The following is a 26,278-nucleotide window of genomic DNA, read 5'->3' on the forward strand; positions in this document are numbered from 1 at the left end:
GTTGTCATTCAATATGGTCAAAGCATGCAAGATCCTACAAGTGCCTAATCAAATGGAAGTGGATATCAATATGATCCAAAAGTGATACAACCCAAAAAAGGAAAGGCCCATCCATCGATACGATTGGTTATAGTAGGATATATCAGATATTAATTCATTATCTGCATTGGTTCTAGAATTCACAAAAAATGGTGGGTTGATCGATAGATCAACGCGATAGATCAACACGCTAAAGGTTCTGAAGGATAGCTTTGACATATAAATTAAAGGGTCATCATCTATTGAGGGATGAGAGATCAAGGCGGCCTCCAAGAGAAAGAATTGAAGGAGGAACCTCGCTAGGAAGTGTCGAGCGAAGAAAAGTAAGGGTGTTGCTCAAGAAGTGTGAGCAATAAGTAGGCCTAACCTTCATATTGAAGAACTCGGCACAATAGGAAAACGTCAGGGACTTCTTTATCTTCACCCTTTTGGACTTCACATTTACAAGAGATAGGTCTTGTCAACGGGGAAATAGAAACAAGCAAAAATAAGGGATAGAACAAGATCACATGACCAGGCTAGTGCAAGACAATCTATCAAGAAACTACCCAAGAAAGAAGCAGAGAGAAATATGTTGCCACTAAGGAAAGTCTCGGTGCTATCTTAGAACGAGAAATAATGAAAATAGAGGTTCCTACGGTAGAAGCAAAAATTCCTACTATAGAGATGAACATTCCTATTACAAAGGTGGTGGCCCACAAGATGATAGTAGAAAGTCTTATAGCCGAGGAAGAGATTGATATGAGAGCAATTGTCATCCTGGAATGATCGAGATGTTACCATTCTATAGTGGTTAAGGAAAAGGTTGCTGAGAAGTCAGCAGAAAGAGGTTGACCCAGAATTCAAGTTGCATGAAAAACTGAACTAAGTCAACAGACCAATGGAGAAAGGGAAGACCAAGAAGTTTACAAAGGGCATCAAAGGAAAGCCCACATCTAGAACTCTATATTTTGCAATGTCTACAATTGATAAGACAAAGGATCAGATTAGTATTGATGAGTACAATATGACAAAGTTTGATCTAGACCATGCCTCTTGAGAAGAAGTTATTAAAGAGATCAAGGATTCTACATAGGCAATCAAAGATAATATGAGAAAACTAGAAGTGAAATATCAAAAAATGGAAGGCAAGAACAAGGCCTTGTAAGAATATCTAAATAGTCTATCTCATCCGATGAGAAAAGGTCAAGCTTGTGTTCCTTATATGGCTTTTTCGGCTAAGCCAGTGGAGGATATCGAAAGAATCAGACAGATTTCTCATAATGCAGAAGCTTGGGTAGAGGGAATCCAAAATGAGGCATACAGATTTGGTGATGATCTAGTGCAAATTCATGAAAGGCCATTGGTTGTCCTTTCTAGGATACATTGCATGGATGAGTCGTGGGAAGATGAACATACCTATTGAGATGAAGTGATCTCACACTTGCAGAATCTAACTGAGACTCCCAAACAAATGTTGGGTGACGATGGACTGGTGAGAAAGAAGCATATGACTTTGCCTAGTGGTATAGCATACTAATCATGGAAAAGGAGATATTTTAGTGTTTCAGCAAGGAATCTACTCGATTGAAAAAGGTAGTTGAGAATATTCAACAAGGGATCTCCAACATAGTTGCATCACTAGTATCAATGAGGTTGGATGAGAATGAAATAATGGCAAACAACCTAAAAAGTACGCTATAAAAGTTTGTTCAGTTGAGCTACTTCACAAAGGATGACTTTGACATCTTCTCCATTTTCTCAAATGTTATTCACACAACCCAAGACATTCTGCTAGACTAGGAAATTAGTTTGAACAAGTTTGAGCCAAAGATGATGCCCATGAATTCAAATAGGAATCAATCTCAAGTATCAATGTGGACGAGTTGGAGATCGTATTGAGCAAATTCCATGCATTCAAATGACAAGGTCAAACATAGGCTATTCTGGGCATAGGTGTATTTATTGCATAGTGGGTATTTATTACTTCACTAAAGAAGTGACTCTCTCCTTATTGGTCCATGTGAACCCCTTATTACTTGCCCTGGCCTTAATAAGGACTAAGGTGGCAAAATCTAGGCCATTAATTTCATTTTGATCTAAGCCACTCATCGTAATCAAGAAACTATATAAAGGCCTCATTTCTCATTTGTAAAGGACGGAATCTTGAGATTGTTGCTATAAGCTACTAAGTCGATAAAGTTATCATTGAAGTTTGGTGATCACTTGATCTGTCTTAGTGCTTGCTTGTTCTCTTATTCCCTCATTTAGATTAGACCGGTTAAAGTATTTTCATTTCAATGAAGAGAACAGTGATGTTTTGATGAATTTCATAGTTCATAAGTTTGTTTGTTTATTGATTGTAAATGATTATGTAGAGTTAGCTTTAACCTCACTTTTATGGATAGTTAACTCCTATCATTCAATGTGCATTATTCATTTTGATAGTGTTCATTGTGGTATGAAAATCATTTGCATAACCCAGTGAAGATTGTACCAGTTCTTGTATGGTTCTAGTTTATCTTGGTGAAGCAAAGTTTGGTTATTTTGGATTTGTCCATAAAAGCACTATTTACTGTCGTCATTAACCCTAGGATTAGAATAGAATTCCTAAACTCTTTCCCCTTTACTCCCCACATATTTGTGAAAATCCAAAACTAGTACTATATTTCTATAGCTCCCACATCCAATTTCATGTGAAATCATAGTAATACGAGGACGCATCCCCCCCCTTTTTGCACCATGCACTAGGGGCACGAACGCACTAGGGACTTGGGGACTCCATTTCCCCATCCCCAGTAGCGCTAATGATTCCACCACCTCCGCCAAGGATGGGGGACATCTCAGTGTTAACTATTTGTCGATTTGACTATTTATGTTCAATGTTTGATGTTCCCCTTCAATGAAATGTTTAAGTATTTACTCTTTTACATCTTTATATCTTATATTGCAATACATCTTTTCATAACTAGCATTTTACATACCATATGTATAGTATATACAACCCCCCCGATCCCCTGTCACCGTCCGCCCGCCATTCCCATGCTGTCCCCAAATTAAGGCACCTCTATCCCCCCGTCTTGGAAACTTGTCCCCCCGTTCCGTTGTTGGTGTAGGGCAGCTCCCTAATTTTTGGTTTTTGGAGTTGTTAGGGGTTAATTAGGGGGGTGTGTGTGTGTGTGTGATAACTAAGTTCCAAGAGTCCTTGGAGTGCAACTAGTCCAAATGTAAGAGCCAAACTGCTCACTAGGTCCTAGGTTGCTCAAAAGTTGCTCAATGAGCAAAAAGTTGCTTAATAGGTCAAATTTGATTAGGGATGGGCAACTAAGGTGTTTGATTGCCTAAATAGGTCCTAGGTATTTTATCTAAGGTCCTAGAATGGTCCTAGGTGGACCCATGTGGCCAAAAGATGTAAAGAGCAAAAATTGCTCAAAAGTTGCAAAGTTGCTCAAAATGTTCCAAGATCCTAGAATGGTCCTAGGTGGACCCATGTGGCCAAAAGATGTAAAGAGAAAAAATTGCTCAAAAAGTTGCTTGAGCAACTTTTGCAATTTTCGCAAAAAGTTGCAATTAGTGGTTTGGGAAGTTGTAACTACCCATGCTCGGGTATATGGGCATGGGGGATCATATTTGGAAGGGTTCGAAGGTTTACCATCAGATTTTGCACGTGTGGACCTGTTGTATGGACAGTTTACTGAGTTTTTCATTGTTTAATGCTATAGTATGGCTGTGTACGGATTAGCACAAGAGATTAAGCGTATGATTTTTATAGAATAGGTTTCCTTTGTTCTTTTGCATATTCAAACTTGGGTTGACGTTATCAGGTTTGCAAGTTGCAACATTTTCTTGCTGACTGGTCTGAGAACTTCCTTCACAGGGTTGTTTCTACAAACATGGACCTAACCTAATCATCCACGGTAGAAAATGGTTGAAACCTTGTGGGATGATAGGTTAGACATTGTACATAGAGTTTTTTCTTTGTTTTGCATTTTTGTGTTTGGTTACCTTGCCATGGAATGATGCCCTAGGCTGACTGCTGGGAGTAAGTGAGCCAGGACGGTTTAGAAAAGTTGTTGCAAAGCACGCCCATGACAAGTTGGGTCAAACCAATCAAGTGTCCAGAAGCCCTAGGATGTTACCTTGAATGTGCAAGTGGAATGGAAGATTGATTTGAGGTTTGAAGAGTTCTAGGAGTTTTTCAATGCTGACTGGACTGGAGGCCTAAAACATAAGCTAGAAACAAGGGCTTAAGGGTGAATAGGGTTATGGGTGTTTTGAAGCTCTAAAAATTTGGAATCTTGGAGTGCTAGGAGGTAGCTTTCAGATTCCTAAGGTTGTTCATGGGGTTGTTTGGAAGAATTTGAAGTAAGGGTGTAAAACAGGGTTTCTAGACCTAGAAGCTAATAGGCCTAATTAGCCCTATATGAAGAAATTGAGTTTTCTTTGGTTGTTGTTGTGACCAGAAGTATTGAATGAAGTCAGGAAGGTTATGGAGGGTATCTACAACATCAGTAGACTCCAAGGAAGTGGAAGAACAAGATCCTAAGCGAGGGTTAGGGTTCTAAGGGAAAGAAGGACTAGTAGGACTAGTGCCTTAGAAGGGGGATTGATTAAGTCTACACCAAACCAACTACACCTAGGAGGCAAGTTGGGGGAAGAGTCTTGGAGGCTGGGGGAAGAGTCTTGGAGGCTTGGATTGGTGGAAAGGACAAGAAACAAGAAACATTGGATGTTTCAAGATTAGAACCTTAATTAAGAGTGGTTATTGGATAGAATCCTAGGCCCTCTGCATCACCTATCCCCCTGTCCACCAGGGCGGTGTAACTATGTGCGAAATCAACTTGAGAAATGCAAACGTAAGGCCCGTCACGATAAACAGAAAAAGACATTTACCATTGAGCTTATCCACGGTCACAAACTGACACAAAAGGAACCTTGCACTCCATTGTATGATCTTTCACAATCTTAGCATACATACGGTTTTGATCAAAAGATTATAAGACTTTTTGATATTTTGTTCTAGTGTTGGTGGATCATAAAATGCACATCAACCATACCCAAACAACATCATGAACAAAGACATCTTGACAATCATGTGGTAGGTGCTATTGTTACACTACTCACCCAAATGCAGCCATTTGATCCAATCTTTTTTTATACTGACACATAATTCTGCACACAACCCTCAACCCACTTGCTTACTGTCTCTACTTGGCCATTAGTTTGCGACTGACAGCTATTGCTAGGAGTGAGCTCAATACAACTCAACCTAATGAGTTCCTGTTAAAATAATCTAAGGAACTTACTATCCATGTCACTCACAATGTAATAACACCCCAAAGAAAGTAATATCAAAAATCTAGATTGTATATTCAATATACCAAGTGGTACAACCTGTGTCACAAGGTTCGCCGAATTTTCAGCTTGAAATTCGAAATTTGGCAAACCCTAAAAAAGAATTTTAAAAATCAAAAAATTCGCCTCAAGTTCGTACGACTATTATTTTGTTGTCGTTTTGCATAAATATTATTTTATTCTGGGCCGTTTTAGGGTTTTCGACTTTAAAAAATTATAAAAAAAGGCTTTTCGTCATTGCAAATTATTGGGTTTGGTGTTCGCTGTCTGAGGCTTCTAAGGCTATCATTTGAGCGCTGAAGCTGAAACGCCCGCTGGTCATCTGTTGTAGAGGCTGAAACGCCTGTTTGTAACTGCTGCTGGGGCTGGAAAATCTGTCTGCAGGTTGGACGCTCGAGTGCAGGCTAGACGCTAGAGTGACTGGTTCAACCTCACGTGAACGGCAGAGCTCACCCGAATGGCAGAGGGAAGAGGGAGGCTCACGTGGACGGCAAAGGTCTCAGGTAGGCACTGAAAATCGTTCACCATTGTTCATTCCTTCCTGCGTCTACATTTGTTTTGTAAAGTTTTATAAATGTTATAACATTATAATGTTTTAAAATTATGTTTTAAAATTTTTGTTTATTATTATTATTGTTATTAACTTATTGTTATAACTTTTAAAATTTGTTTATTTTAAAAAGTTTTTAAAATATTATAATACATAAAGAGTTATAAGCTATAAATATTAAGATTTTTAAAAAATAGAATATTTTAATAAAAAAATATTAGGTTATTTTAATATAAAATATTAAGATTTTAATCATCAAATAATATTAGATTTGTATTTTAATATAAATATAACAATATTTATCATAAAACAATAATAAACAATAGAATTTTATATCTATTAAATTATTATATAAATTTTTAAATTAAAATATTATATTAATATTCGTAAGCTTTTAATATTTCCTTTGCGTAATTATTTAACTTTGTATGTATTATTTATTTAAAGTGCAAAATAGTTTGACTTAATATCATTATTTGTTATTAATAATAAATATTATTAATTTATTTATACTATGTACTTTTTATTTATTATTTATTATTTGTATATAAAATAAAAAGCTAATGTATATTAAAACATTAAAAAAGTATTATGTATTTACTTTATATTTTAAAACAAATAGATTTTACTTAGTTTTTAAGTTTAATATTTTTTAATTTTAGAATATTTTAATTTTTTTATAAGAGTTTAAAAGGGTTATTTTAGTATCTAGTTAATTAAAATAAAGTTTAGTATTTATTCATGTTTCATTACAGAGTTTGAAATAATTATTTCTTATATTTCCTTTTCACGTTTTCAAGAAAATATTGATTGTTTTTTAATATTAATTTTCTTTTGCATCATGCAGGCTGTAATTGAATGGCTCCGAAAAAATCAAAGTCTGAAGTATGGAAATATGTGACAAAAGATGGTGCTAAACTCTATTGTACTAATTGTACGAAAGATTTTACAGGAAGTCTAACAAGGGCAGGAGACCACCTACTTGGTATCAGTGGGGGTACAGGAGGAGGTGTTAGAGCATGTCCAAAAGTGACTGATGCAATGGTAGCTGATATAGAGAGAGAACTAACCCTTTTGAGTGAAGCTGACCGAAAAAAGATACAGAAAAAACAAAGAATTCAAGATGATGTGTCTAGGTTCACATCTGTGTCGTCCTCTAGTTTTCTCAAGTCTACATCCATAGGTTCAATGAAACAGAGTGGAACATTAAATAGCTTTTGGAAACCAATAGAGAGACAAGAGGTTGATGATGCATGGGCTGATTATTTCTTTACTGGTGTTGTCCCGTTCAATGCGGCAAGGAATTGCCATTTCCGTAATGCAGTTGTGAAAACAAAAGAGTTCGGTAAAGGCTACACGTCTCCATCTTCAGAAGCTTTGAGAACAACTCTTTTAGAGAGGTCCAAAGGCAGAGTGACAAGAAAGTTAGATGTGATCAAAGCCTCTTGGAAGGCAACAGGTTGTACTGTATTGAGTGATGGGTGGTCAGATATATGTCAGAGGCCTTTGATTAATGTTTTGTTGGCTTCTCCTGAAGGAGTTGTGTTCTTGAATGTGATTGACACGAGCGATCAAAAGAAAACTTCAGCATATATTTTCTAGATATTAGAAGAAGCTATTATTGAAGTGGGGGTAGAAAATGTGGTTCAGGTGGTTACTGATAGTGCAGCGAATTGTGTGGGAGCTGGGAAGCTGATTGTAGAGAAGTACTCATAGATTTATTGGAGCCCATGTGCAGCCCATTGTTTGGATTTGTTGCTTCATGACTTGGCCAAGTTCCCATGGATACATGAAGCAATTTATAGAGGGAGATCAGTTGCAAATTTCATTAGAAACCATCGTCTCACCTTGAGTCTTTACAGGAAACATGCATCGAGAGAGTTGTTGAGGCCTTGTGACACAAGGTTTGCTTCATTCTATATCACATTGAGGAGAGTAATTGAAGAAAAGGCAGCTTTGAGATTTGTGATTTGTTCTAATGAGTGGGAAGGTTCAGCACTTTCTAAAAGTGCTAAGGGGAAGAACATAGAGCAAATCATTTTAAACAGCAATTTTTGGGAAAGTGGATCAAAGGTTTTGAACATATGTGGTCCAATTGTTGAGGTTCTTCGTATGGTGGATGGTGACGCTCCTTGCCTTGGCATGCTTTATGAAAGTATGGACCGTTGTAAAGAATCCATTCAGAGAGCATTGAAGAATGTGGAAGCAGACTACATGGAGATATGGGAGGCAGTTGATTTCAGGTGGAAAATGATGCACACACCTCTACATGCAGCAGCTTGCTATTTGGAGCCCAAGTTATTTCGTATTGATAGACAAAGTGACAGTGAAATTATGGTAGGGCTTTATGATGCCATTAGCAAATATGAGCCGGATCAAAACACTGCAGCTTTGATCAGGGACCAATGTTGGAGATACAAGAATGCAGAAGGGATGTTTGGAATGCAAGCAGCACAATATGACATGGCACGAGCTGACGTAACTGGGTCTAGATGGTGGATGAGCTATGGGGCACAAACTCTTGAACTACAACGCTTTGCTATTAGAGTATTGAGTCAGGGAGCAAGTTCATCAGCATGTGAGAGGAATTGGAGTTGTTTTGACCACATTCATTCTAAAAAGAGGAACAAGCTGCTGTCTGGAAAGTTGGGAGATCTTGTCTATGTTCGTAGCAATTTGAAATTGCTCATGAACCAATCAGCAAAGGACTCCACATCTTCCTCACAAAAAGGAATTTTAGAAGACATGGCAACTGGACCTCTAGAGGAACCAGACTTCTTGGATGATGAGCTAAGTAGTAACACTGATGATGATTCTAGAGTAGATCAGCCAAGTGCTCTCGATAACCTGGAGCTTTTTTGAAGTTTAATAGTATTGACTTTTGACTATAATATTTTGACAAGAACTATCTTCGTACTTTTGCTAATTTTGAGCAATTTGAAGTTCTAAACTTTGAAGTTTGAAGTATAAAACGCTGATCTATCTTTTGGATAGTAAAAGAACTTTGTAATCATGATTTCACATGTTTCTTATGGGTTATATCTTATAAATGTGATATCTTTTGTTGTAATGATTTCAAATCTATTTTGTAATCTCAAACTATTATGATTATATATTGGATATATTGTTAGACATGAAGAGATGTTTTCTATTGTAGTTATGAATTGAAAAGTTCCTTGCATTAAACTCAAACATATAATAATAATGATAAATAACATATTTTTTGGACAATTACATGAGGCGAATTTAATGTCAAATTTTTTTTCAAGTTTTTTGACTTGTCGAACTTCATCCGAACTTCATCCTTGTCGAACTCGAACTCGAACTCGAACCTTGTGACTTAGGGTACAACTAATTGGTATCAGCAATAGAAGTCATTCAAGTTAAAACTATAGACCCTATATACCCTCAAACACCAAGCCCAGCAGTCCCATGCTAAGCATATATGTAAATGCAGCAATAAGAAACATGGCCAAGGATGAAACTGTTTGACTAGTACAACTATGCTGCTACAGCAATGTGACTGCGGTACAGCCAGGCATTAGTATACAGCGTAGGTATCTTCTCAACTCCCAAGAGCACCAATGCATAGATCGGATAAAGGAGTCGAATTCTATCTTTGATAAATAAATCAAAGTTGTATTCAATGCACATTTGGTAGCTGCACCAAGCAGCCTGCTATGTTGAATTACTAAGGTAAAAGTCTGGTCCAATATGAAAATAATCTTGTGTATGATGCCAAAGCAAGTCTATTTTGGTCGATTAGCATTTGTTTCAACAATTAGTGTAGGCTTTTGTGGGTCAAAAGGCGTAATGTTGAAAAAGTTGCAGACATCTTTACTAGAGCCTTTTCACAAGAAAAGTTCATTGAATTCAGAGATATTCTATGTTTGAGAGAAGTTATCAGAAGGGGGAGTGTCAGAGTCAAAACACCTTTATTTGTTAGTGTCCACAATTCAACACTAGGGAGAAATGTTTGTGCTTAGATATTGTGATCACCACCACTAATGGCCAACATTTTCCATCAAGGGACCCTGTTATTATAATTATCATTTGATATTTTCCAATAATTCAGCATTTTTATCCAATTATAATGTACCTAATTTGTGATGAGAACACTCTCTCTACATATGGTATGCCTCCATCTGTGTTATCAGGTTTTATTCTTGGGCTTAGTTGAATATCTGGATACCTAGCTCCAGAACTTCTGACTTTATTATTTGTTCTTATTGTTGCGTGGAGCAATTTCCATTGATCAAAAATCAAAAAGCCATTTTTTTCTGAAATATATGAGTGTTGAGCGAATGCACTCCAAATTCACATCTTATCTTAGAAGGTTACCTGTTGAATTGGTTGCTTGTAGTCATTAGGATTAATAAATTCAGTAATGCCAAATGCCTTTCCTGCACAAATGAAATGATGCCGAGTGCAGACTCAGAATCTATATCTTTCCTGAATTTCAAACTAACAATCATATTGAAATAAGACAGAAAACAAGAACATTAGAATAATGTATGACAGAAGACCTTACCCCTTCCATACTTCTCAGGGTTTATATCAACACCAATTATTCGAGATGCCCCTCTTAATTTTGCACCTTGAGCCACCTGTTTGTTCAAACAAGAATACAGCATTCAAGTATTTAATGGCCAAAACGGGAATGTACTAAAATAGCCTTACAATTTTAGAATGTTTTTATTTGGATTCAAATAAATTTCACAGCCTTTGTATCTGGGTTCTCCGTAGTTTGCACTTACAGATAAGCCTACAGTTCCTAGGCCAAAAATTACAATAGTTGATCCTGCCTCAATATTAGCTACTTTCCAGGCTGCTCCAAATCCTATAGAAAACATGAACTCACTTATAAAATATGATGATATGCAGTGCAAAGATTCAGAAAAGGATGTTTACAATTTTCAGAGCCATGATTACATTTTAAAGCCATAGACAATGAACTATTCAATTTCCAAGTCAGTTTTTTTAATTTCTTTTGACAAGCCCCATCCAAGTATTGCCTTCTTAGTTCTTATTTTTGTCTCAATTACACTTCTTTAAACATTTTTTATCTAATACAGCAATACGTTTCCCAAAAGACATTTTATAGTTTTCTGCAAGCAAATCATTTCAAAATAAATTAATCTTCAGTGTCTTACTGTGAATGATAGTAAAATTGGGAGCAAATGCCAAAATTAGAAAATAAAAATCACAACTAAGCCTAAGTGATTAAAAATTCTTAGACCCTCATAGTATAAAACAAAGAAATGAGTAGGCTTTCCGACGATCTATATGTGATATGCTAGATCATATCCAAGGTTGCAACCTGAGCTTCCCTGAGCAGAGTTAAAAGACAAAAAATTTAAATGCACATTAGAAAGATACTAGAAAAACAAGAAAATAAGAGTACAAGACACTATAGATTGACAAAAGTCATTGTCATAGTTGAACAATAAAATTCATTTAGTAGTGATACAAATTTCTGCATGCAATCGAATCCAATGAAAGGTAAATATTTCTGCCATAACATAAACTGATAAAGTTAATAATTTATTATATACCTACTTTCATAAAGGGCCACATAAGTTGTTAAAATATGGAATACTTATTTCAATGACAAGATTTTACTGGCCCAGAGCTTATGATATCATAAGTATTAATCACAATCTAGTAAAAATTATAGTGCAATATCTTTAAAAGAATACCAGACTATCTCAAGGAGAGAATTTATCTGTTTGTTTGAGGACTGTATCTAAGCAGCCATCCTGTTTACAACATGCTTTGCACTTGCATTGATAAGATTCCATATTCAGAGTTCCATCATCCTTAATTCCAGATACATATTTCTGTCAACTTATTACTAAAGGATTCATCAGTTCGTACCTGTTGCAACACCACAGCCAAGCACACATATTTTTCCCAAGGGAACATCTAAGCTCAGTTTAACAATGCACCCAGAGTGTACAACGGTGTACTCGCTAAAGCTCGAAACTGCACAAAAGTGATAAATAGGCTTGCCATTTATAGAAAACCGGGTTTTCTGATCACTGCGCATGACACCTTTTCTTTCCATTCTTAAAGTTTCACACATGTTGCTTTTATCAGATTTACAATGAGTACACTCCTTGCATTCCCCAGTAAAAACGGTAAGCACATGATCACCCTCATGTAGATCAATTACATCTTCTCCAACACTTTCAACGATCCTGCATTCCAATTCATGGTTAGAACTTAAAAACAGATATATTGGATATTCGAATTACTAAACAGTGTCAATAAGAAGAAAACAAGCCCATGATCAAAAAGAATATATGAGTAGGGTCCGATTAGCTAACCCTGTTGCCTCATGGCCAAAGATGCGTGGGAAGATTGGAATGTGCCCCTAAAAAAAATAAGGAAAATTAGCCCTCAGAACAGCATGCAGGGAGAGTATCAGAAATATAAAACACCTTTCCTGCTTGGACCTTCATGAATATAGTTAATACTATGAACAATGTCATTTGACAACTGACTTTAGCAATAAGTCCAATGGATTATAATGCCAAGTTTATACTCAGACTCAGACAATTAATTATACAGCATGGCACATCAAAATAGAAAAGTGTGCTCATACACCAACCCATAGACTTCAAGGTACATATCTTCTGGCCAAATTTATCATTCATATTGACCTTTGTATTTTCATGAGATAATTCAAATATTTACTGGAGAATGCGGAGGAGTTGAGTTCAGGTCAGATGATATACAAAATCAAAGATCATGGGGATTAGAAGTCCAGTATTGCAATTATAATTTGTTTTCCATGTTCGAAGAAATCCTTCTATTGATAAATGTAGTTTTCAGATAGTCTTTATTTCTGCACTCATCGTGTGACTAGCATCTATACACTGACATTGACTTAAGAGCATACTAAATATTTCTTCTATGATTCTTGATTGTTTGACTCATGCTTAAATATACAGAATTATAAAAATTAGAACCTTTCTGCTCGAAAACCAGAACAGATAAAATGGAAAACAAATACATGATGTTGTCCTACATTTTGTCACCACAAAATGTTGGTAACAGCATGAAACATTTTCAAGCTACTTTTGCGTTTCTCTAAGCTTGAATTTGATATTTAATTGTCTAAAGTTGATCGATTGATCCATTTCAATTCAAATATCAAATTGTTTTATTGAAGGCCTTCGTCAAGTCTTTTTCATTATGCTTTCTATCGAGCCTTTGCTTGATTTTTGAAGCCTTTATCGTTCATTCTTTGCTTTTGAGTTTGTGTTTCCTTGTTTTTAGTCCTTTGGTTTTGCTCATGTCATGTCTTTTGTTTTTCCTTTCAATTCGGTCTAACTTAAAAGTCAATCAGAGTTGTCAATCAAGAGTTATGGCCGTTTTAGTGCCTCAAAAGTGGACATTTTAGGTGCAATATCATGAATTAAAAATATGATGTTATATTTTCAAATTGACATTCACTTTTTGGAAAATATAACTTATATTCACTTTTTGTTATATTTTTAAGTTACTTTAATTCTAAATTTATAACTTAAAATGACTATAGTGCACTTTATGTTATAATTTTAAGTTGAGTTACTTTTTAATTTTTCACTTAAAGTAACTATATAACTATATAGTTTCAATTTAATTTTTGGTTCTAAAAATCATATGTTTATTTAAATGTTACTTTAAAATGATGTTTACATATTATATTTCATAATATGATAAATAAATATTGTTTATGACCCATTTTGTAACATTTTTATAATTTTAAGTGAAATAAATGACTTATAGTCTTCATAAGTGGACATTTTATATACAATAGCATGTAAAATCCATCAAAAGTGGACATTTTACATATCACTACATATAAAGTTTACTTTGGTGGACCTTTTTGATGTCATTATATCAAAAGTTCATCGTAAGTGAACCTTTTTGATGCTATGACATGAAAAGTGAAATTTTTGTCTAAAAATCTAAAAGGTGAGTTACATTTTAAACTATGCATCCTCCTCCAAAAGGTCTGATTTTACCTATAAGCATGTTTTAAAATATGTAATGGCACCCAAAAAGTGCATTTTTGAAGGGATGCATATTTTGAAATGTGTATGTGACCCAAAAAGGTCCGATTTTGGAGGAAAACATGTTTTTAAAATATACATTGAGCTTCGAAAGGTCCGTTTTTGAAGAAAACATGCTTTTGCTCTCCAAAAACCCGATTTTGGTCATAACTTGAGATTTTCTCAATGGATTTGCATGGGATTTGTTCCATTGGAGACGTTTTGGATGGCAATGATTTCTCTTGCTTCTAAAATGGATTCATTTACCTCAAAAACATTTTTGAAAGCTTCATAATGGATCACGTTTTTGAAGAAATTTGCAAAAAAAATCATTTTAATGTATTTTTTCCTCCTAACTAAATCGATTTGGCATATTTTGAGGATTACATTGCATTGTAGTTCACGTTTTGGTGTTTAATGATCAAAACATTTTGATCTTGCAACATAAAAAACGTTTTCGCTAAAAACGTCTTGCAAGCATGAACATTCAAAGACATTGGAATATGGAGCATGAATAGGGCACATTTTGGCCTCTCTTAACAACTTCTTCTTATTTGCTGCCCTCTCCCATTTGAATTGGTTGAGTTGGAAAAAGTCTAAGTCAAATATTGGAGCATTTTTTCCCTTCATTTTTTGCACATGTAAGTAGACTCTTTCTTTCTTGCTTTAAATTCATGCTTATCTTACTGATTTTATGTAATATCCTGCTCCGGATATTTTTCTAAAATCTGTGATATAACTTACAATTTTAGATCCAAACAATAAACCAGCATTTTATACAAATTGCAAAACTTTAACTGATTTATAACCAGCAGATATACATACAAGAAAACCCAGAAAATATGTTTATTTCCTCTAATGTTCAAAAGTACACATTTAAACCAGCAATTAACACAAATAGTTGCCAAATAACGTTATTGTATTATACATCAGCAATACAATAACATGCAACAATTCATAATATCCAATCTTACAAACAGAAATAACAGTCAAATTGGCAATATAGATTAAACCTGTAGGAAGGCTAGGTTTTCGTCAAACCTCCAAAGTTTCTTCAAGGGTTTGTGTCCTAGAAGAAATAACCAGCAACTGTTTCCAACTCCCAGATTAATGTTTGAGACTGCCCACCGTTTTTTTCCTTGATGCGTGACCTACTAGAATGCTGACTGTAGTGTTGAAGTGGGAATTTCGTCAAACAATTCTGAAGCGTCCCAATAATGATTTGATAATACAGGAAACAACTTCACAGAACCTAATATCATTATGCATTAATTAAGATTTTCTTCCAACACAAACATACAATCAGATTCCTTTCCATCAGCAGATTGTGCAGACTTAAAACGATAATGTAGTGTACTCTACTGGAGTGCAACAATATTACCATGTAACCGAAACTTCTTCAAACATAATACAGCATCAACTATTTTACTGATTTGTAATTTACTACCAAGGTAAAGTTTACTGAAACACTAAGACTAAATCTTCCACAGCTCGGTGCTAGAGTGTAAAATCTCAGAGTTCCTTATTATTGGCTTACAACCGGTTCAAGAAATTAATGACCCCTTAACTATATTCATGAGGAGATGGTACAGTTCAAAATGATCTTCCAATAAGCAAATAACAGAGAGAATACAATGGATATACACTAACCCGTCACCAAGAGCGTTTGTTTCCTAACATCTTTAGAAACCCGACTGTATAATAACTGGCGGCTAGCAGTATATCAAACTTCACGTGTTCAAAGACGAACAAAATGGGTTAATATGGGGTGATCCTCAGTCAATCTTCTTCTACTGTACGTTTTATACAAGCATAACCTGCATATCCTCTTGTACCATAAACAGTATTTGCTCAATCCCGTGCAGGGATAATGCCGTTGAAAACCTCTGACCCGTGGAGAGTATCACCCGAGTTGCAACATCTGAAGCTTTCACGAGTAGTGCCAAGCTCACCCGCAAATACACATCCCAGTGGTTTTGTCGTGACCTTGCTGTAGATTCTGTGGCCACTTACTGTAATAATCTCAGCCCACATTTGAATGGAAATCCTGTGAGTCAAGAGCGTTTAACCTATTTAGACACCATCATTTCCTTGCACCTGACCACGGAAGTCACTAACTGTTGCCAGCTGACAACTGGAGTCTAAATCCCGTCGTGACTTTATCTCAGCCCGTGTACCTAGCATGGCCCTTTCCTCTCGTCAAAACACAACTCCTTGCTGTGTGGACGTGAAATCCCGACTACCTCAGCCTGTCACGGTTCACCACACTCTCCCTGTCAAACACTGTTAATGTCCACTGAGCCAAGACTAGGAAGGGTTTGCGTTTTGCTCACAACTCACAGTCAAAACAACACCTATGATGAATGTTCTTTTACGCTGACAACCTCCTTCTATGCGGGATACCTACTACCTGTGTCGGCTTGCAATGTAGATGCCGCTCACAAACTTCTGGATGCACCTACAGCTTCCATAGTCAAAAATATGACTTCCAACTGGCTCTCAACTTGAGTGTAGTCCTGGTCTGTATAACCAACATGTCCGACTAAGGCACAGGAGATGTTCAAGAACGTTACCAGGTTTTCCAAAATCACCAAAGTGAGCATGTCAATATGTATTATAAACAGCAACCCCAAATCCGAGATTCAAAACACTAAAACCAGAACCCACCCTCTCATGTGATGCATAAACACTGGAAATAAATCTTACCACGTTGAACAAATGATATATTAGCTATTCCTTGAGCCATTTTCACAACCTGATAGAAGATACCAGCTATTAATATTTGCTATCTAGACACCTACGATATAATCAATAGTATTCAACAATATCTCTTGCACAAACCAAACTACACTTACCTCACTTACTTCATTTTAAAAAAAACCGTGTCTTAATGACTTGCCAACTTTTCTATTCTGAACTGATTTTTAATTTCCATCTCCTAATGGACATCTGAAGTTTCATTTTGTTGAACTATGTCTTTCCTATTAATATTTGCTTTCGACCTTTCAAATATGATCCTTTTGTTTAAGAATAACCTTGACTATCACCTAGATTCTCTTCACCATGAACAGAATTACACTGAATCTCTTGTTGCAATTGTATAGAGCTGAGTTACTATGATTCGGAAACCCAATGTTTGTACTTGAAAAATCTAAGAAATAATTTGTAAAAACAACAATAATCTACTCTTAGATACTATTTCACAGGCTAGCAGGAAAACTAGCTCTGATACCACTGTAATATCCCGTTCCGGATTTTTTTCTAAAACCTGTGATATAACTTACAATTTTAGATCCGAACGGTAAACCAGCATTTGATACAAATTTTAGAACTTTAACTGATTTATAACTAGCAGATATACATACGAGAAAACCTAGAAAATCTGTTTATTTCCTCCAATGTTCAAAAGTACACATTTAAACCAGCAATTAACACAAGTAGTTGCCAAATAACATTACTGCATTATGCATCAGCAATACAATAACATGCAACAATTCAGAGTATCCAATCTTACAAACAGAAATAATAGTCAGATTGACAATATAGATTAAACCTGTAGGAAGACTAGGTTTTTGTCCAACCTCCAAAGTTTCTTCAAGGGTTTGCGTCCTAAAAGAAATAACCAGCAACTGTTTCCAGCTCCTAGTTTAATATTTATCTTCAATATTATAATCTTCATATCCTCTCAAGTGGAGCTTGTTGTACCTTTATTACTTTTCCCAATGAGATGCATGCTCATTCAAGCAATGTGGGATAAAACAACTTTTTTGTCCTTTAGTCACTTAAGTGAACATAGTACCTTTTTAAATAAAGTGACAATTTAAATGAACTTTAATAGTCACTTAATCAGTAAACCATATAGTCATCAGGCATTAAAATAATTGACCAAATGAACTCTAATGAGCATGTGCAATAGCTCATTGGAAAGCTCTTGGCAAGACGCTTCCAACCCAGCACTGAGGTATTGAAAATACTGAGCTTTGATTACTTACTAAAAATAGTAAGCATCTGGACAACCTGCCAAAATGGCTCTAATGGGTCTGGAACTGAAAATGTCTAGGGCAAATCTTGAACTGAACCCTGTACAAAACCTTTTCACCCCCGAAACCTAGGCGAAGTGAGCTGGCCACACAGAATTATAATGTCCCAGAAAAAGGGGACATTACATTTTATGCATGAAATTACTTGATGGTTGCCATTTGTGAAAATCTTTGCCATGGAAAGTGCATTTTTCCTTTAAATATGAAGTTTTTACTCATTTTCATGTTTTTGGTTCTTTCCCAAGTCTCAATTTCAAATTTGAGTTTTGAAGTGCATTGCATCTTGGCATATTTGAGTTATTTTCCGAAGGTACACTGCTTCTTTTGTGTTTTGTGTTTTGTGCTTGTTTCCCGATTTTTCTCCACTTGGAGAAATTACAAGTTCTTTCCCAAAAACTTGTTTTTGCTTCATTACATGCGAAAGCATCGTCATATTCCACTTTCCATTTTTCCATGTCACAACACGTCATCTCTCACTCAACGAAATGCGATTACATGTTTTTCATCCCATTCGCCATCCACATATGCATGTAATCCCACTTTTCACTTCCATTTTCACCCATCTTACTTTTTCGCTTCCATTCGCACGACATGATTAAACCAAATGTCTTACGTGTAATTGCATCCAAAAGGTCTGATTTTGATTAAAAGTCACATTTTGAAAAGTCAAAAAGATGTCATTTTGACCTCCCGTGTATTTTGACTTCTCCTTTTCACCTAAGGTGACTACAAAATTCATTATCTTACTTCCATTTTCCATTTCCATCCCTTCATATGCATTTGCGCTTTCGTGAGCAAATACATGTTTCCGCATCTTTCCATGCTTTCCATCTTGACCTTCATTCACACATACAGGTGAAGTGTATTCTTCACCCGCATCCGCATATCATTTCACCCTCCACCTCCCGCTACAAGTTGCATTTACATTTACTCATTTTTCATGCGATAATGCCTTGAAAACGCTAAGTCACTTTTGAAATCAGCAATTTTCATTTGCACAAATTACCATGCATTTCACTTTCACGCATTCTCATTCCATTCCATTTTCTCACTTTCATTATGCTTTTCATTCCATTGCATATGCTTATGCTTTCTCTTTGAAGTCACTTTGTCGGATTTGTGAAGTCTCCAATCCATTTTTGAATCTTCACTGCTGATCCGGAATTCACTTGTATGGAGATTCTTTCTGATGATGTATTTTTGTTTTGGGATTTTGTTGCAGCGCAAACACAAGACATGTCCTCGCCATCGAAATCCAAAGGTAAAATGAAATATCAATATGATAAAGAATTGGCTCATGTAGCTCCTTCAATCATATCTATTTTGGATAACATGTTGGACACAAAGATTGGTCATGTGGACGTGGCTAATTTTCTACAAAGAGTTGAAGCTCCGGCTAGTAATAAAATGAAGCGCATTAGGAGAAGCAACATTCACTTGGTATCTACGTTTCCTTTGGCATCTACAGAACCTGACTTCATTTATGGATGTGCACGGTGGTTTACTCCTAAGACGAAAACTATCAAAGATGCTAACAGCAAGGTTACCATTAGCCTAGATCCTGAGATTATAGAACAAATCTTCAAGGTTCCACATAAATCAGAATGTGCTGATTTGACTAAAGGATCATCATTGGCCAGTTGGAATGAGCAAAAGGGTAACTATCAGAAGTATGTCAACCTTTACTGGTTAGACAATAAAAGAAGCAATTTCTCCAAATGGCCAAAGACTGTTCATCGGGCAAATTTCAAACAAGAGTATAAGGATCTCATCATCCTTCTCAATCGGATTTGTGGCCTTAAAGATTCTACTGATTTTGAGCCATGGATGTATAAGTTCATGTTTCAAATTATGGAGGATAAAGAATACATCTTTTGGTGAGAACTCATCAGTATTGTGCTTTGCCAACAAATATGCAATGTGGGAACATCAGTACCCTTCTACATGAATTTTTATCTGCTTTACATTGCTACTGCCATGGGATCTTTCTCTGGTCTTTCTACTAAAGGAGATCATCTTCAAGTTCCTATTTGGGATTACTATGACCAAATCACTTTGGCAAATAGTAAATTCCATTATAAAAGAGTCAAAGATGCCTTCTTTGGACATTTCTGGTGCTTGTTTGATAAGAAGTTGTCTATCAAAAGAGTATTTGATGTAGCATGGGAGAAAGTGAACTAATACGGCTGTGTTTTTCTTTAGTTTCCCACTTTCACATACTTGAGAGTTGGATATTTCAAAGGTGAGCCGTATACCTTACCTATTTTTCTTCAATTTCCCACTTTCACATACTTGAGAGTTGAATATTTCAAAGGTGAGCCGTATACCTTACCTAGGTATGCTATAGATCAAATCATCCTGATGGAACTAGCTAGATAGCTCATGGACGTGGAGTGTGATCAGCATACTTTGCATAGGCCAAGTTTTGGCATTACCTCAGTGAAGCCTTTGGCTATTGGTAATTATTCAATCATTTTTGTGCCTAAAGCAAAGAATATGGAAGCAGAGTTACAGTTGATTGCCTTGAAGAAGTTCAAGACCAAATTTGATTTTGACTACTGAGAGATGAATTATCAGATGAAAAGAGCTTACACTCATGTTCATAACATCGAAGACATCTGGATAGATATGAGGACAGAACTTGACATAATGAAGACGGATTATTGTAGATTAACCTTGCAACAGATAATTGATCTTAACATGTTGAAAATACCTTCAACTTTCCAAGTTGAAGATGATGGTGACATTCTTGATCCAGAGCTTCATCAAGCTGGCTTTGATAAGAAATGTCATTTTCCTATCCAATGGCAACAAAAAGAAGGTACATCTATCATGAACAGATTTCAATCCATCTTAGTAAACACCAACAAATGGTTGAAAAGTAAAGGCCTTAAAAGAGTAAATCCTAAGATGGGCTTGGATTGTCGAAGTTTTGGTCCTCCTGGCAGGAAATCACAACTGGAGATTACAGGGAAAGATGGTGCCTCATCTTTTGATGCCAAGGGTTCCCTCAAATTCAAATTGAAGGGCAGAAAAGGAATAAAATTATCTCAAGTTCCTGAGCCAATTCAAGAATCAATAGCAAAATTAAAAGAAGAATTGGAAACAAAATCTGATAAAGGAGATTCAGATGAAGAGGAAATCATGATCATATCTCCTCCAAAGCCTGCACAAGCCTGTACATCTTCTATACATGAAGAACCCTTTTTGCATGAGGTTGATGATGTGGATTCATTTTCCATTGTTTTAACTCCTTCCATTCCAGTCTCGGAGGTTAATATCATAGTTCTTCCTATTTCTTCTGCTGCTCCTCGCGTCCCTGCACATGAACAATATGATCACTTAACAGATGTGTTTAAAGATTTTCCTCCCCTTGCCAATGGTCAAGTTTCCCAACTTGATACATCTTTGACAGGATTTGAACTTTTCATAATGGAGTATTCTCAACATGTTCCTATGCCTTCAATGGTACAGACTAAATCTTGCTCAGTCACTATGGATATACAATCTGGATCAATGCTAATGGTCCCCATTGTGCCTACTTTTGCAGATGAAAATTTTACCCTGCCTGCATGGTTGAGTAAAATAACAACAAAGAGAAGGAAAGTAGTTGTTCCTCCTGACAATCTTCCTGTTAAGAAGGCTAAATCCAAATCTTTGAAAGATAAGATTGTTTCCGGAATTTTGGTTGATTATGATAGAACCAAATTTGTTGAGATTGTTGAGCCCTTGGTAGATAAACTTGTTGAAAAACTTACTCGTTCTGACTACAAGTTTACTAAGGTTGAAGTTGGAAAGCAATCATGTTTGGATTGTTTGCAAGATGCACAAGATACACTGGCTAATGTATCAAAAAACAATCGTGAGCTTTGGGAAAAGAACCGGTTGAAACAGGAGATCTCTCGTTTGAATGAGGTTATCCAGAAACAATCTTCTCAGAGTGTTGTTATGTCTCAAACATCTAAAGAGAGAAGATTGATTGAAGTTTTTAAGTCTTGGATACAGGAAATCATTTCTAAAGGAATTCGAGCCATCATAGAGACATTTGCAGTTCTTAGGCGTGTTAAAGAGATGAATGAAATGGAGCAAAACTTAATTTCTTCTTTGACTCAAGAAGTAGATAACTTGAAGGAAATCCTTCCTCATTGGGATAAAATGGAGAAATTCGATTTGAATGCCTTAGTTTCATGTGACATTCTTCCATCATGTGAAATGTTCTTTAGATTTCAAGGGCTCATTAGTTACAAGGAGGAGACATTAAGGAAGCTGATCAAAAAGTTGCAGGTGGCTTTTGGAGATTGTCAAGCAGTTGAAACAAGTGTTACTTGTGATTTGGAACAGATGGGATGTAATGTTACTGATGAATCTGGTAATCTTATTGCAGCAAAGATAATAAATTCAGATTATACCAACAAGATCAACGCTGATGTAGATTCTTAAGATTTTGGTTCACATACTATAAATAGATTTGTTTTGTATAAATCCTTGACAAAACATTTGTTAGATACTACGGCAACAAGTTCCAAAGTTGTGCATTTTCAGCTAGCCTTTGAGTTGGTGAAAGTTTATCGGTATCATTGTTTCCAGCTCTTGATAGAAGTGTAGTTAGAGATTCACCCTGCCCATTACTCGCTCCACAAGTAAGTGGATTCTTTTTTGAAAGTTAAGAAGAAAGAATATTGATAACACCCTTTTAACAAAATCTCTCGACTTCTTGCTTACCTTGAGTTGATCCAAGGAATGGTAGGTAGGAGAAACTCTGTCTCACATATTGTGGCTGGTCATCCTATTTTGCGACAGGATTTTTACCCAAAACTATCGGTTGCAAAATATCCACCCAACAACAAGAACAAAAAAATCCTGAGTTGAAATCTAAGAATCTTTAAGTGTTTTTTATTTTCTCAATTGATAATGAAGCATGAAACTTCTATAAAACAGCTAAAATCCTAGAATTCAAAGAGAACTATATTGTACATCAAAAAGCATTTCCAAACAGCATGCAAAATCTTACAAATATTCTTGAGCTCAAGACCAATCTAAAAGCAGTATACATGTTGCAGTTGGCCATATATAGTCCTACAGAGTCCTGCTTAATATTTTTCACATCAAGAAAACAACGCCTTTCACTTGAGCCTCAAAGGCCAAAGTGTAACTGACCTAAAATTTCCTTTGGATCTCTAACTTCAACTAATTGTAATTGGCATATTCTTTCTGATAATTCACATTTAGTGAGCATCAATGCTAAACTAATGTTGCATAACTTATTTTCAAAATGCAAAACACCTTGGTGTAATGAGCCATGTTGGCTCACTCTCAATCTATGCGAAAGAATTTTATTTTTGAAAGTTTCAATTCGATTTTAATGCATGGAAATTTAAAATAATTACAATGCTCACACCCTTATTATTTTCTATATGAAGTTGCAGAAATTTACAATGCCAAACTTATGTTGCATAATTTATTTTCAAAATGCAAGCACCTGATTTATGACACCAATTAACTCTGCTCCTTCCCAGCCATTTATGATAGACCAGCAGATGTGACACTGCCCAGCACAATGGAATTCTAACCACCTAAAGAATAACGTTAATCCAAAGATAATTAAAGCTGTCTGATAGGAATCACAGCCCTCCCCAATTCACAGGCCGATATTCTTAAAGGACCCAATCTGCATTATTAAACTCCAATGCTGCCTCAGTTAATTGCAGTGATTTTGCTTCAAACCCCAACGTCCAATCACAAATAATTTCCAGAATTCCTCCTTAATCAATAACTTTAAATTCCAGCAGCTAATTTGAGCAAAATTCATTGACATAATGAAACCAATTCAAAGTGCAAAATTTGAAAAGATTTTACAATTCTTTCGGCATCAAATTTCTCAAAACCCTCGAGACCAACTTCACAAAATGCCAGTGTAACCCTAGTACTAGGGTACATCAAGATAGGAGGACGTTGGGATGAGTTCCCAAGACAGGGAAAAATGGGCCTCATTTTCGAGACAGCGGGGGGATGGCAGGGGGACAGCAGCAAGTGGTGGATGGGGCAGGGAGGGTGGTTGTATAGCATACATATAGAACTTGAAACGCTAGTTATGAAATGATGTTTTAGTAGAACATACCAAATTAAAGTACTCAAACATAGAAAAACTGTAACATGAACTAGAACCATTGAAAATTCAACATAGTAACATATTACACACCCAATAGTAACATTCAAAAATCAAAATTCAAATGGAAATTCAAGTACTCATCCTAGTAGTGGCATGGTTGTGGAATGGCGGAGGTGGAGGTACTTGGGTACTCAAGTACCTAGTGCAAGGACGTCTCGAGGATGGGTACTTCAAGGTTTGGGAGGGGGGTGCAAATCCCCGTGTTACACTGCAAAATGCAAACAAAAGATATCCAAAAATTATTTCATTTGCAACAAGTCATTGCTTTTATAATAATAAAACAAATCTTCCTTATCACTCCAGCAATTAGCTTCATGAAGACTCTTTTCATGTAAATGCCCATTACTTGGCACATATTTGAATAATATAATTTATTAACTTCCTTTGTCTTCAAAAAACGATATTTTCATCAATATCATGATATTATGACACACAGAGTCATTGTTTCCTATGCCCAAAGTTTTAAACTTTATAACCTAGTTCTAACAAACATTGACCAATATTTAATACGTGCAAATATAGCAACCTCAGCTAATATTTAAATAATAATCATAACTAACCCATCTTGTGAAAATGACTGAAGAAGCATCAGAATCAAACCCTGATAGCATATGAGTGATCTTGATCAAGAAAGCTGATGAATGAACCTGACAGGATGACTTACTAAAAATAGACGCTCCCTCCAAGATTCTCGGAATCCAAACCAAAAGCCAAAAAAAAAAATTAAGAGCATCATTCAACTCCTCTAACTCATCTGAGCTATTGGAACCATCCAATGACTTACTAAAATAGTAAGTCCCATCAAATGGAGCCATAACCCTCAACAGGGTCCTCTAATCACCAATATTAGCCTACAAGGATCTATTAATAGGCTAAATCCATCCACTACCATGGTCATGCTAAAAAAGGAACATTACAATCCTCCCTCCCCAAGACTACTTGTCCTTAAGCAATCAAAGGAATCAATGAAACGCAATAATCCACCTGGATCCCAACGATAAATATGTATAATGTCTCTAGCGTCGCTTGCAAACTCTTGTGAAGGTAACGCTCCACAAAACTATCTTGAACATAATGTCACCATACCAACAATGGTGACTCAACCAATCTGTAGTATCAATCCTATCTCCACCTGGATCCTATTGATGTGAGTTTTTTCAAACTTCAACATGCAGAATCAAATACTTAAAGTTTCAGGTGAAACTCCAAAAATCCAGTCCTCTCTTGATATAAAGTCACTTCAAATGCTAATCCTATAAAGTAAGATCACAAGGTGACTTCAAGGTTCTTTTAGCATGGATACTTGCTTGGTGGAGATGATGTGATTTACTAGATCATCAAGCGAACTTACACTAGTTCACTCAAGATTTATCAACTTGACTCTAATGATTAGGCTTCACAATGTGTAATGAAAATGTGGTTTCTTCGTTTTTTACGCTGGCCTTCTTAACTTGCTTACTCCTAAGTTCCTAACTAGTACCTCTATTCCTAGGATCGAATGCAAGGAATTGTGGATGAATTGGACTCTACTAGATGGAGCTTAATCAGCGACTCAACTCACCTAGTGCAAACTTCTAAGGTATACTTGAACTGTTTTCATATTGGCATCCCCTCTTCAATCCATTCAAACTAATGCAAATCCAAGACTCAATACCAATTGAAGTTAAGTACCAATATTCATTGGTTAACCACATAAGGCACTCTTACAGTCCATAAGAAGCTAGTGGCCTGGATTCATTTGAGTCATGCAAGTAAACATCCACAACTACCTTCATTCTCTTAAACTAAATTACTTGAAGCAAATTCTACTCTACTTTGTCTTAACAATTTAGAATGGAAAAACAGCCTTGAAATGAAAATCTACTCTAAGGATGAAGATAGCCATGCAATAACACCAACTTGATCACAACTATCACCATGCAAAACACAACAATGACAAGTACAGCAATTTTGGCATTATTTTTGCAATAATTCTCCAACATCTCTTTACAAATAAGGGGAGCACTCCTTATATAGGGAGCTCAAATACAACAAATGGCCAAGATTGATTTGCAGTTAAGGGCCTAGATTAAGCCACGTAAGCCCTAATTAGTGTTTAATAACC

The 26,278-nt window shown here is 35.9% G+C and overlaps 1 protein-coding gene across 4 annotated transcripts in view; it reads right to left on the minus strand.

The window, feature by feature from the left end:
• Positions 1-26,278, minus strand: part of LOC149547515 (alcohol dehydrogenase-like 6) — a 116,353-nt gene that overhangs the window by 43,011 nt on the left and 47,064 nt on the right. For all 4 annotated transcript variants that reach the window (XM_089791678.1, XM_089791679.1, XM_089791680.1 and 1 more), the window contains exons 3-7: positions 12,253-12,299; positions 11,801-12,123; positions 10,681-10,763; positions 10,455-10,530; positions 10,265-10,326 (exon numbers count right to left, since the gene is read on the minus strand). In XM_089791678.1, the coding sequence (XP_089647804.1) occupies positions 10,265-10,326; positions 10,455-10,530; positions 10,681-10,763; positions 11,801-12,123; positions 12,253-12,299 (591 nt within the window). The remainder of the gene's footprint in view (positions 1-10,264; positions 10,327-10,454; positions 10,531-10,680; positions 10,764-11,800; positions 12,124-12,252; positions 12,300-26,278) is intronic.

The sequence above is a fragment of the Cupressus sempervirens genome, chromosome 7, assembly GCF_028749045.1.
Source record: "Cupressus sempervirens isolate cs-2001-9-10 chromosome 7, ASM2874904v1, whole genome shotgun sequence".
Lineage (NCBI taxonomy): Eukaryota > Viridiplantae > Streptophyta > Pinopsida > Cupressales > Cupressaceae > Cupressus > Cupressus sempervirens.